This window comes from Haliotis cracherodii, unplaced genomic scaffold (assembly GCF_022045235.1).
Source record: "Haliotis cracherodii isolate W230 unplaced genomic scaffold, xgHalCrac1.p SCAF_8, whole genome shotgun sequence".
Classification (NCBI taxonomy): domain Eukaryota; kingdom Metazoa; phylum Mollusca; class Gastropoda; order Lepetellida; family Haliotidae; genus Haliotis; species Haliotis cracherodii.
In genome coordinates this window covers 7,011,610-7,024,360 of record NW_027266341.1, presented here as the reverse complement: position 1 = coordinate 7,024,360, position 12,751 = coordinate 7,011,610, and the positions used below count along the sequence as shown (strand labels likewise).

Below are 12,751 nucleotides of genomic sequence, written 5' to 3'. Positions count from 1 at the left end.
TCTAATGTTTTGGTCCAATCCAAGTTTCAAATGTTTTAGTTTCTTTTGACCGGTAGTTTAGTTTTAACTATTGCTAAAAAACAACAACATTAACTACATTCATACTGCACAAATCCAAAGAGAACACAGAATTATTATTTTTTTAGAATATTTCAGTATATTTTACGAGGAATCTCAGTATTCGTGCGTATAACAATTTGGATCTATATTACTAAGTAAACTTCACACTTCTCGCAATTGCTGGCCAACTACGATTCCGATTGTAGGCGCGTAATTGACTGAACATATATAAGTAGTACAATCCACATTAAATGTCATCCTTATTGTGTATTACAAGTTGCATCCGTAACGAGAGTAGTGGGGCTTCCTGATGTATCTGGCTTGTCAACTAGGTGCGTAGTTATTCAATGCTGCAAAGTAAGCTCCATTAATACTCTATAGCTGTCACGGCCTGAAATCTAAATCTGTGCCAGTCAGACCTGAGCTTACAGCCTGACCCTACCACTATTACTATGGGGTTTTGTATGTTTCTGTTTGTTGTTTAACGCGGCACTCAGCAATATCTCAGCTGTATGGCGGCGGTGTGTAAATAATCGAATCTGGACCAGCCAGTCCAGTGATTGACATCATGGGCATCAATCTTCGGAACTGGGACACGATGACATGCATCAACCAGGTCAGCGACCCGGACCACCCGATACCGTTAGTCGCCTCTTACAACAAACATGGGTTGCTGAAGACCCATTCTAACCCGCATCTTCACGGGTGCCAATATTACTAAATGGTATCTGAAGGCATGTGACACGTTTTGCAGATTGTTTTGGTAGTTAAATATGTCATTGGCATAAACTAAATTTAATGATAAAACGCCTTTGTACAAAATATGCATCTACGGAAGATAGTAAACATCATCGACAGTGCATCTGTATGAACTGATGTATTTATTAAAAACTGTAAAATTTAATGAATATGTTATATATACTTACAATAATCATAAACATTTTTTATGAACATTTCATGATATATTATTTACATTATCCACAAACTACAAATTTGTGAAGGTTATGATGACGGCACTCCTATATAATAAAGTAAAGATTCTTAGAATCTTTTAATATTGTAACGGGAGCAGCATTTACAGAAATTTATTTGCCCTCTTTATGTTGTAAAGTAACTAAGTTTTGATCTTGTAAGGGAATATTTATATCATAAACAACAAACTAATGAAGATTCTTTGTCTCCCAGAGACATCAAGAAGATGGCAGAATGTTTCGAGCACAATTGTGAACGTGTTTTATTTACGCTGAGTGTGTTTAAAACATAAACTGTAAATGAGAGTGAAAACTAATATCGTTCCTAGTTGATATCAATTTAAAACGTTTTAAACTATTTGCCAGTAATAGACTCGAAGACGTCTGTTCAAATACAAATGATGCTACAATTAGTTTTTAGGCAAACGGTATACATGTCAGCCGGACATGTTATGTGTCTTTTGATTGGCTGCTAAGTAGGAAGTAAACCAATGACGACCAATATTACAATTGCGTATATGTTTTGGTAGATAAGTGCAATCGGAACATAAATTCGTGAAGGATATCGCCCAACACTGTAAGTTTTTGTGGCCTAAATGGATGTTTGTTTATACTTATGCCGTTCTCTCTCGTTTAACCATTGACAGGCTCACGATATATGTTGTACATCGACGTAATCCCCTCAGATAATGTATCCAGCTTGTCACGAAAGCTGTCAGTCAAGGCAAAATAAGAAGAAAGTAAAATTTGTAAATTTGAAATCAAGCTGTACTGTTTGTTTTTTCAGATGTTTTTTTCTTATTTTCGGTGAGTTATGAATAATGTACACGTGTAATACCTAGTATTTGGTTAATAATTCTTCTAAACAGTGAGTATTCATGTGCTCATGGTTCTCAAATTGAGAAATTTCACTAAAATTATGAATATTATAAGAAACATATAAGATCTCATCTCTAGGTCTCTGACTGACAAATTACTACCGTTTCCTGTTATAAATATTTATTGAAAGTCCATACATCATACAACATGGGTGTCCCACTTGTCAAACAAGGCTACAAGTCTGTGCAGAGGATCCATGGTTGAGGCTTGAATCTCATTTATGTTCTAATTATGATCCTTGGTCTGTTGGCACCCATGTTCATGGTTTTCACCCAAACTCTTTGAGTTTCTTTCCGCGTTATGCTGACACGCCACCAGGTTTCAGATCGGTTCATTTTCAAGGACATTGATTGATTGTTATCAAAATGTCCAGAATATGTTTTTCTAATATGGTAATGATATAGAAGAATGTCCTGTCAAAAATGCTGAATCGGTAAATTTTGTTTGTGCAAAGACAAGAGCTACAGCCAAGACAATAACCATGATGACAGCTTCACCCTCTATTTCCCAAGCATCCTGGTTTACAATGTAGAAAATTACTTCAGACAAATTGTTGGGTATACAGGTTAACTGTTTTGTGAGAAGTGAACCTGAGAGACAGGTTTAGAGAAAGTGGGTGTTTTGTGGTATTGAAAAGGGCAGCAGGAAGTATTTTTGTGTGTGCTTCAGTTGTAAACAGAATTGTTGAGACCTTGATTCCCACAATATAAAGCACCACATAAGGCCAGGAACAACCATCATAAGTGACTGTTGGAAGGCGTACACCTGTTTCCATGAAGAGGACTCTACCCACCTAACAGTAAATCATTCCCTGCAATTTAAAGACCCGGAAATTGGTGCCCACACAATTGAAAACACAAATCGTCATGGTGATGTAAGATGTGCTAGACCCAACTCCTCTAAGCTCAAGTCAGGGATTTGGGCCTAATTAATGTAGGAGCCAAAGGTTTAGTGACTTTAACATATTTAGTCTAGGGGTGAAACGATATATTGTAAACCTATAGAAAGTGTGTTCTGTGTTGTGATTGGCTACATGATACTTATTTTTCTGTATCGATACAAGACGATACACCTGCTGAAATAAATTACTTACTACTTGTTTAATGACCCTGGCGTTTTTGTCAGTCAGATATAGCAAAATGTGTTGTAATTAGAGTGTCAAAATCACTACTAAAAATAGCTGTTATGAACATGTGTGTACAGCTAGCTTTTCCTTTTGAACCTGCTCTGAAATATTTATTGTCATGAGGTTTCCATGCGATTTGACGTAAATATGTGTATCGCACTACGTATTGTATTGTGACCTATGTATGTTGATACGTGTCCTATCATGACCTTGCTGTATCGTTTAACCATGAGTCTTTACCCTCCTTGTGGTGTAACCATAGTAACCTTGAAAACACTAATTTGCTCAATCAATCTTCATGTGAATTTTATGCAAAACCTTAGAAAAAGGCAAACTGCAGGATTTTAGAAATATAGAAAATCAGCACTATCCAATATGTCCACATGATTTAGTAACAAATTGAAATTGTTACTATCCAAGTTTGAATATCACTAGCCTAATGTGCAAAGCTTTACCATCATGAGATGTGGTATGATGTGCACTGACTGTCATGTACTACCGTATTCGACGTAATTAGCGCCCCGCTCTAATAAGCGCCCACCGGAATAATTGATCATATATTGGCTAGTGAACAATCCCAATTAGCACCCCTTCTGATTGATCAATGTACACAAGACTTATTTATTCGCGTATAATACGCACTCGTGTGTTATATGCACCCTTAATTATGGGCAATTAAATTCTGAAAAAATATATCTGTCGTATATAAACATTTCAGGCTGTCAGCATAAACCACGAAATTTATCTTTCAACTTTGTTTTTTCCACCAAAATAATATTCTAACAAGAGCCCCTATTTCTAATTTTGAGAGGGCCCTGGGCGCTTATTACATCGTATACGGTATGCTGTTTGTTACAACTGACAGCTCTCACTCATCACTCAACATGGGCTGGGTGTTTTCAGGTTTAGGTCTACCAGTAAGTGTGTGTGGGTATACATCTGTGTTGGTAGAAACATGACGGTAGTCATGGTAGTGGCCAGGATCATATTACACCACCATTTGTCTCATTTTTGTCGATAATTATTTAATAAGATACTAAACAGAACTTGACTATGTTAATGATAACAACCAGTACACTTATTAATGATTGTTTTTTATTTGTAGCAGTATGTTGTAACCAATGTTTTTTCATGTAACATGTTATTTTTCAAGGTAGCGAAATCCAAACATGCCAAGCAATTATATAAAAATAGTGGCACTTAACACTTTATTCGGTTATTCAGTCTTGTGTGACTGAAATACTGTCGAAACAACTCACTGATTCACACAAATACCAGTTTGCTCTGATTATGGGTATATGTCTGCCCCGTCCAGACTTGTGCTCAAGGTTCACAGTGGTGTAAAACCCAACTCACTCACTCACTCACCTGTACTCTTGGGGTGTTCCAAAGTGGAAAAAAAGAGTCTACAGCCTTTTGTTATCTTTCACTAAGCTGCCACCTGAACACTACAAATAAGGTTATTGCTATTTCAGAATTGATGTAACCTCTTCCAAGAAAGTCAGAATGGATCTTTAGTGTAGCTGAAGTAGCACTGCTGTAAGCATTAGCCAAGCATGGGAGAACCTATGGACTATGATACCCTCCAAGACTGGAAGTGTGACACATGTACTCTCATCAATGATATCAACACCATTGAGTGTTCAGCTTGTGGAACATCTTTTTCTAACTCAGCCAATGGGGAAGACCAGCCCACGGAAAAATCCAATTCGAACGGAGTGGCATCATCTGGCAAGAGAGACTCAAGAATATCCTCAACTTCAGATGATGTCTTTGAAGATGGGGAACGGACGACCAAGGGGAAAAAACCTTTGAAACAAAAAAATTCCAAGGATGGAAAAAAATCTACAAGCTCATCGACAGGGTCTGTTTCCTCTCCAATCACAAGACCGAAAATGAAACTTGACATCCAAAATCAGGAGCGGGAAAGTATTTTGGTTGGTGAAGAAAATCAGTCTCAGGTAAACGGAGCGTCAGGTGGGAAACAAAATGGCGACAAGGAGTGGAGTTGTAGTAAGTGCACATTGTTGAACGGTGCTCCTGATAAAAGATGTAGCATGTGTGGAGCTCCACGGGTATCTCGAGTCCCGACCTCAGTCCCAGACGTCATTGACCTCACAGACTTTGTGCCGTCTGCTCCTCGAGGTGAGCCAGACGGCGAGGAAGTGATGAAAGCAAATAGTAAGACTGCACCAGTGACAACTACCCCCAAACCAAGTGGATCTAAACAGGTTATAAAACCATCTACAAGTGGACAGCTTGACGCAGGTAGTGAGTGGACTTGTAGGCGATGTAGCTATTCATGCAACCCTTCCTGGGCCAAGCAGTGCGATCATTGCAGTTGCCCAAGAGATCAAACCGACACAGCTCCAAAAACTCCTATAGAATTTAAACAAGATTCAGTGAGATATTTTCACCGATCTCCCCGTGGGCCTCTCTCACCAGAGCCAGGTCCGTCCCCGAGTTTGGGCACAGAGGTGTGGTCGTGCACACGGTGCACGTACGACAATACAGACCAGCATCATGTGTGTTTCATGTGTGGGTGTGCCAAAACTGCTGGACACAACAGTAAATCTAAATGGCAGTGTCCGCAGTGTACTCTACTGAACAGCAATGAGTTGGCGGAATGTGGGGCTTGTGGGCATGCTCAACGTGAACCTGGGTCGAGCAGACGCGAAGGGGGAGTTGGGGAGGGGCTGACTCCCACAAACTGGCAGTGTTCCATGTGCACATATCGGAACGATGCCACTGCTGTGAAGTGTAATATGTGTAAGTCGGCAAGAAATAAACGTTCCAAGGCTCTTGTTCCTGCTGGTCCAGGAACACTGATGAGACAGGAAAGCTCCTTGATGGAAGAAATGAGGAAATCGGAAGAACATGAGGCTCTGGAACTATGGGAAACTATAGTTCTATTCTGCAAGCAGGTTGGTTTCTTGTTTCACTGATTTGTATTATGAGTGTGTGTCAAGTATATAATGAAAATGTTCAACTCTCAGGCTTAAGATAATTAAATAGTGAAGACTTGACAAGTGCTCTCAGCTCGGATGGACCTCATCAGGTTATTACAATAACAGATTGATGCTGCCACACAGCACTGACCAATTTTGGGATCAAAACTATTTCAAGTCTCCGCTATTTTATTATACGGGCTTGCAAGCCCCACGCACAACACACACCAATAATGGGGTCCACACTACTCCAAGTCTGCAGTTTTAATACATATTTTTATATGACCAATTTAAGTTCATGTTAGGAGGCTCAACAGCTTTTGACATAGGATGGAAAATATCCTTTAATGGGTTTTTCATATTCAGCAGGTTCAGGGTTTGATGCATTCTATATAAACTTTGTCTGAGAATTTCATTAGAATGATCAGTGGTTTGGAAACTCCTCTTAATCTTGTTAATTGTGATAATCATGTTCATAAACAAGATGGGGACACGGGTGGCCCTGTCGTCTAAGGTGCAGCGTTTTCGCTGTGCAGAGTTACGTCCCTTGGGCACGCCAGAAACCTATGATTGTGGGTTCGAATCCCGGTTCTCCCCGATTATGTTTCTAGGTTTGTTAGCACCATACCCATGCTCGTGGGTTTCATCGAAGTGGTAAACGTCTGAGACCTGCATCACTTCGGGCTTTCCTCCCACATTAAGCTGACACACCGTGATATAACTGGAATACTGTTAACAGCAGCTTTAAACCCAATTCAGTCACTCACTCATAAACAAGATTGTTATCATGATCATTATTGTTTACATAGTTTACATGTCTCATCAGGACTTTAATATTAAATAATGGGGTATCTGGACCATGGTTCTCCTATTATTTACTTTTAAAACTGGATGAGATAGGCGAAGGTCCAGTTATGGAGTCATTACCTAACATTATAGCTAAAATGGATAGAATTATCATTAAACTGCCCGCATGTTATAAAAAATGAACGGGCCACTGTAACTTGATAATGCCCTCATATTGCTTGATGACTGGCCATTATCACGCCCGTTGTTAGGCGACGTCATAGGGTAGGTATGGGTGACGTCACGTTCAATAGTGACGTCATCTGGTTTGTCTATGACGTTTCCCTATTTGTAAAAGTGGGTCAGTGACATTCAGGTTGATTTCAATAAATGTTTAAAAACCAATATTGTTGTTTCTTTATATTTGATAACAAATTCCATCCATTTTAGCTATGATAACGGTAACACTATTTTTCAGGGCATTAACATTTGCAGTCCTCAGACTTTTCAACTGCAATCCTTTGTTGGGCAGTTAATGGAAAAACTCGGGTTTCTGCAAATGATAGTGCCCTGAAAAATAGCGTTACCCTTATAATAGCCATGCTGACATGTATAAGCAGGGTTAGAATGTAACACTAGCCTGCTAGCCCGGGGCTAGTACAAGTTTTTCCCAATTTTCCCTTTGTTTTAACATGACAAGGGCATATTAATCTTCTAAGCTAGTTAAGGTGGTATTCTAGACCATGGACCCCCAGTACAACAAGTAACTGAAGCCCTGTCCTGCTTCATGTGCTGATCATGCAAGAATGTCACTGATATGATTGACCATGTTGTGATTTCAGAACAAGACGCCGTTTGTGGATGACTCGTTTCTCCCTGCCCCAAAGTCTCTGTATATTGAACCTCCCAAACCTTTTGCTAATATGGAGATCCAGTGGCTGCGGCCGGACAAAATTGCACCGTCTAGCAGAGCTGAGATGAAGCAACCCTGGGTGGTTTACAGGACTCCGATGCCCGAGGACATCTCCCAGGGAATTCTGGGAAATTGCTGGTGCGTATTTTCACGTCTGGTCGGCTTCCACAAACCGATAAATGTGATGACACTGATGAGAATGTAAAATACTGCATGATACTGCATGATACTGCATGATACTGCATGATATTGAATGCAAGGCTGTGTGTGCCTGTGTTTATTCTTTTAGGCTGTCATTATATAGCTGGAATATTGACTCACTATGAATAAATATGTCCGATTTGAAAGATGATCCAATTATATTCAGGTTTTTGAGTTCCCTGGCTGTGCTGGCTGAGAGACCAGAGCTTGTGGAGAAGATCATTCTGACGAAGAAGTACTGTGAGGAGGGGGTGTATCAGGTGCGCCTGTGTAAGGATGGGACGTGGCAGATTGTCCTCATCGATGATCTGCTTCCCTGCAATATGCACGGCATGCTCGTCTTCTCTCAGGTAAGTCTGAACATTTTGGATGAGGATGATGATGATATATTTTTGTATGTTTGGTCAAAGTATTCATGTATTGTTTGATAGGCATTACTTACTAGTTGACGGATGACAAATAGACACAATTTATGGATAACAATTTCTTTAATTACTGCAAAGGTGATGTTTCGATATAGATCCTTATGTCATTGTCAAGCCAGACTGATAATTGCCTAACTATCCTTTTATGATATTTTTCTACCAGGTATGATCTTTAGAGAAGACTAACACCTCCATCCTCTGCTTGCATATTTTACCCCACCCTCCAACTTGTGATTTTCAGGCCAAGAGAAGACAACTCTGGGTTCCTCTTATCGAGAAGGCAATGGCCAAGTTACATGGCAGCTATGAGGCCATGGTTGCGGGGAAGTGTATCGAGGGACTAGCCACACTCACAGGGGCACCTTGTGAGAGTATCTGTCTGCAGCGTGAGTAGCGTTGCTTCAATCTGATCACAGGGGCACCTTGTGAGAGTATCTGTCTGCAGTGTGAGTAGCAGTAGCTTCAATCTGATCACAGGGGCACCTTGCGAGAGTATCTGTCTGCAGTGTGAGTAGCAATAGCTTCAATCTGATCACAGGGGCACTTTGCGAGAGTATCTGTCTGCAGTGTGAGTAGCAGTAGCTTCAATCTGATCACAGGGGCACCTTGCGAGAGTATCTGTCTGCAGTGTGAGTAGCAATAGCTTCAATCTGATCACAGGGCCAGCTTGCGAGAGTGTATGTCTGCAGTTTGAGTAGCAATAGCTTCAATCACATCACACGGGCACCTTTCTGAGAGTGTATGTCTGCTTGGCTTCAGGGCCTCTTAATTTGATTTTTTATAAATGTATTCTACTATCTCTGTCTGTCCATAGGACACCAGCGGAGCCTGATGATCATGTGTTTTATGTTTCAGCAAACCCCATACGGAACAAGCTGGTGGAGCCGGACCTCATCTGGGCCAAACTGCTGAGCTGTCGAGATCTAGGGTAGCTTGTTTTGTCCCATAATGGATTGAATTGTTGATGTGATAAACTAAACCTGAATATGCAAATGAGGTTTCCTAGAAGGAACTACTTTCAATAAGGTCAATACATTGATGTGATGCAGACATGTCTGGTAAATTATTACATCACGTTCCAAAGAGGTTATGAGGTTTCCTGATGTGGTAGTGCTTCTGTAAACAAACTTTTAGATCTTTATTATAAATGGCACGGTTCCTAGTCACACTTGTCGATATGTCTAAAATTTCAATAATATTAAAATAATATTGTTGGATAGTGTGATGATGACCCTTATGTGTTTCTGTAACATGAATATATTAAGTGTTTTCATTAAGAAAGATATTATTCAAGACATTTTCTCGTCATGAAGTAGTTATGAGAGTTTTGGTTTTACTGTGAGTATGAAGCTGTTAAAACAACATCTTGTATAGTTGTTGTTCATTCATCGAGGTGAATCTATACAATGTGATTGTAGTTTGTCAGAATATACAGAACAGTGAAATTACTCTCAATATTATCAAGAATGCGTCATGAGTTTCTGTCATGTTAGTCTAGTGACCTTCATCTTCACGTACATTTCAGATTCTTGATGGGTGCATCGTGTGGGGGAGGGAACATGAAAATAGATCATGCAGAATATGAGAACAAGGGCCTCCGCCCCAGACATGCATACTCTATACTGGACGTGAAGGTGGTCAAGGAAAACAAGTGAGTATACAACTTGGGGATGGTCATTCCTAGGCAGAAGTTCCCCACTAGTGTATGTTGTCAGTCTCCAGTACTCCATGTGTGGCCCCCTGTGGGGAGTCTCCAATACTCCGTGTGTGCTGCCCTGTGGGGAGTCTCCAGTACTCCGTGTGTGTGGCCCTGTGGAGAGTCTCCAGTACTCCGTGTGTGGCCCCCTGTGGGGAGTCTCCAGTACTCTGTGTGTGTGCCCCTGTGGGGAGTCTCCAGTACTCCGTGTGTGCTGCCCTGTGGAGAGTCTCCAGTACTCAGTGTGGCCCCTTGTGGGGAGTCTCCAGTACTCCATGTGTGTGGCCCCCTGTGGGGAGTCTCCAGTACTCTGTGTGGCCCCCTGTGGAGAGTCTCCAGTACTCCGTGTGTGTGGCCCTGTGGGGAGTCCCCAGTACTCCGTGTGTGGCGGTGTTGGGAGTCCACAGTACTCCGTGTGTGTGGCCCTGTGGAGAGTCTCCAGTACTCCGTGTGTGGCCCCCTGTGGGGAGTCTCCAGTACTCTGTGTGTGTGCCCCTGTGGGGAGTCTCCAGTACTCCGTGTGTGCTGCCCTGTGGAGAGTCTCCAGTACTCCGTGTGGCCCCTTGTGGGGAGTCTCCAGTACTCCATGTGTGTGGCCCCCTGTGGGGAGTCTCCAGTACTCTGTGTGGCCCCCTGTGGGGAGTCTCCAGTACTCCGTGTGTGCTGCCCTGTGGAGAGTCTCCAGTACTCCGTGTGGCCCCTTGTGGGGAGTCTCCAGTACTTCATGTGTGTGGCCCTGTGGGGAGTCCCCAGTACTCCGTGTGTGTGGCCCTGTGGGGAGTCCCCAGTACTCCGTGTGTGTGGCCCTGTGGGGAGTCCCCAGTACTCCGTGTGTGGCGGTGTTGGGAGTCCACAGTACTCTGTGTGTGTGGCCCTGTGGAGAGTCTCCAGTACTCCGTGTGTGGCCCCCTGTGGGGAGTCTCCAGTACTCCGTGTGTGCTGCCCTGTGGAGAGTCTCCAGTACTCCGTGTTGCCCCTTGTGGGGAGTCTCCAGTACTTCATGTGTGTGGCCCTGTGGGGAGTTCACAGTACTCTGTGTGTGGCCCTGTGGGGAGTCCCCAGTACTCCGTGTGTGTGGCCCTGTGGAGAGTATCCAGTACTCCATGTGGCCCCTTTTGGGGAGTCTCCAGTACTTCATGTGTGTGGCCCTGTGGGGAGTCCCCAGTACTCCGTGTGTGTGGCCCTGTGGGGAGTCCCCAGTACTCCGTGTGTGGCGGTGTTGGGAGTCCACAGTACTCCGTGTGTGTGGCCCTGTGGAGAGTCTCCAGTACTCTGTGTGTGGCCCCCTTTGGGGAGTCTCCAGTACTCTGTGTGTGTGCCCCTGTGGGGAGTCTCCAGTACTCCGTGTGTGCTGCCCTGTGGAGAGTCCACAGTACTCTGTGTGTGTGGCCCTGTTGGGAGTCCACAGTACTCCGTGTGTGTGGCCCTGTGGGGAGTCCACAGTACTCAGTGTGTGGTGCCCTGTTGGGAGTCCACAGTACTCTCTGTGTGTGTCCCTCTGGGGAGTCCACAGTACTCTGTGTGTGTGGCGGTGTTTGGAGTCCCCAGTACTCCGTGTGTGTGGCCCTGTTGGGAGTCCACAGTACTCCGTATGTGTGGCCCTGCTGGGAGTCCACAGTACTCTGTGTGTGTGGCCCTGTTGGGAGTCCACAGTACTCTGTGTGTGTGGCCCTATTGGGAGCCCACAGTACTCCGTGTGTGTGGCCCTGTGGGGAGTCCACAGTACTCAGTGTGTGTGGCCCTGTGGGGAGTCCACAGTACTCCTTGTGTGTGGCCCTGTGGGGAGACCACAGTACTCCGTGTGTGTGGCCATGTGGGGAGTGTCCAGTACTCCGTATGTGTGGCCCTGTGGGGAGTCCACAGTACTCCGTGTGTGGTGCCCTGTGGGGAGTCTCCAGTACTCTGTGTGTGGCCCCCTGTGAGGAGTCTCCTGTACTCCTTGTGTGTGGCCCTGTTGGGAGTCTCCAGTACTCTGTGTATTTTGCCCTGTGGGGAGTATCCAGTACTCTGTGTATGTTGCCCTTTGGGGAGTCTCCAGTACTCTGTGTATGTTGCCCTGTGGGGAGTCTCCAGTATTCCATGTATGTTGCCCTGTGGGGAGTCTCCACTACTTTGTGTGTGGTGCCCTGTAGGGAGTCTCCAGTACTCTGTGTATGTTGCCCTGTAGGGAGTCTCCAGTACTCTTTTTAAGATCGCCCTGTGGGGAGTCTCCAGTATTCCATGTATGTTGTCCTGTGGGGAGTCTCCAGTACTCTGTGTATGTTGCCCTGTAGGGAGTCTCCAGTACTCTGTGTATGTTGCCCTGTAGGGAGTCTCCAGTACTCTGTGTATGTTGCCCTGTGGGGAGTCTCCAGTATTCCATGTATGTTGCCCTGTGGGGAGTTTCCACTACTTTGTGTGTGGTGCCCTGTAGGGAGTCTCCAGTACTCTGTGTATGTTGCCCTGTGGGGAGTCTCCAGTACTCTGTGTGTGTTGCCATGTGGGGAGTCTCCAGTACTCTGTGTGTGTTGCCCTGTAGGGAGTATCCAGTACTCTGTGTGTGTTGCCATGTGGGGAGTCTCCAGTACTCTGTGTGTGTTGCCCTGTAGGGAGTATCCAGTACTCTGTGTGTGTTGCCCTGTAGGGAGTATCCAGTACTCTGTGTGTGTTGCCATGTGGGGAGTCTCCAGTATTCCATGTATGTTGCCCTGTAGGGAGTATCCAGTACTCTGTGTATTTTGCCCTGTGGGGAGTCTCCAGTACTCTG

The 12,751-nt window shown here is 43.9% G+C and overlaps 1 protein-coding gene across 1 annotated transcript in view; it reads left to right on the top strand.

Annotated features, from left to right (window-relative positions):
- Window positions 1-1,556: 1,556 nt before the first annotated feature.
- LOC139449367 (calpain-15-like) overlaps window positions 1,557-12,751 on the top strand; it is a 29,289-nt gene continuing 18,094 nt past the window's right edge. Inside the window, exons 1-7 of the mRNA XM_071230708.1 lie at window positions 1,557-1,608; window positions 4,512-5,960; window positions 7,613-7,821; window positions 8,051-8,234; window positions 8,551-8,695; window positions 9,165-9,237; window positions 9,835-9,960. Coding sequence (XP_071086809.1) covers window positions 4,593-5,960; window positions 7,613-7,821; window positions 8,051-8,234; window positions 8,551-8,695; window positions 9,165-9,237; window positions 9,835-9,960 — 2,105 coding nt within the window. The 5' untranslated portion in view covers window positions 1,557-1,608; window positions 4,512-4,592. The remainder of the gene's footprint in view (window positions 1,609-4,511; window positions 5,961-7,612; window positions 7,822-8,050; window positions 8,235-8,550; window positions 8,696-9,164; window positions 9,238-9,834; window positions 9,961-12,751) is intronic.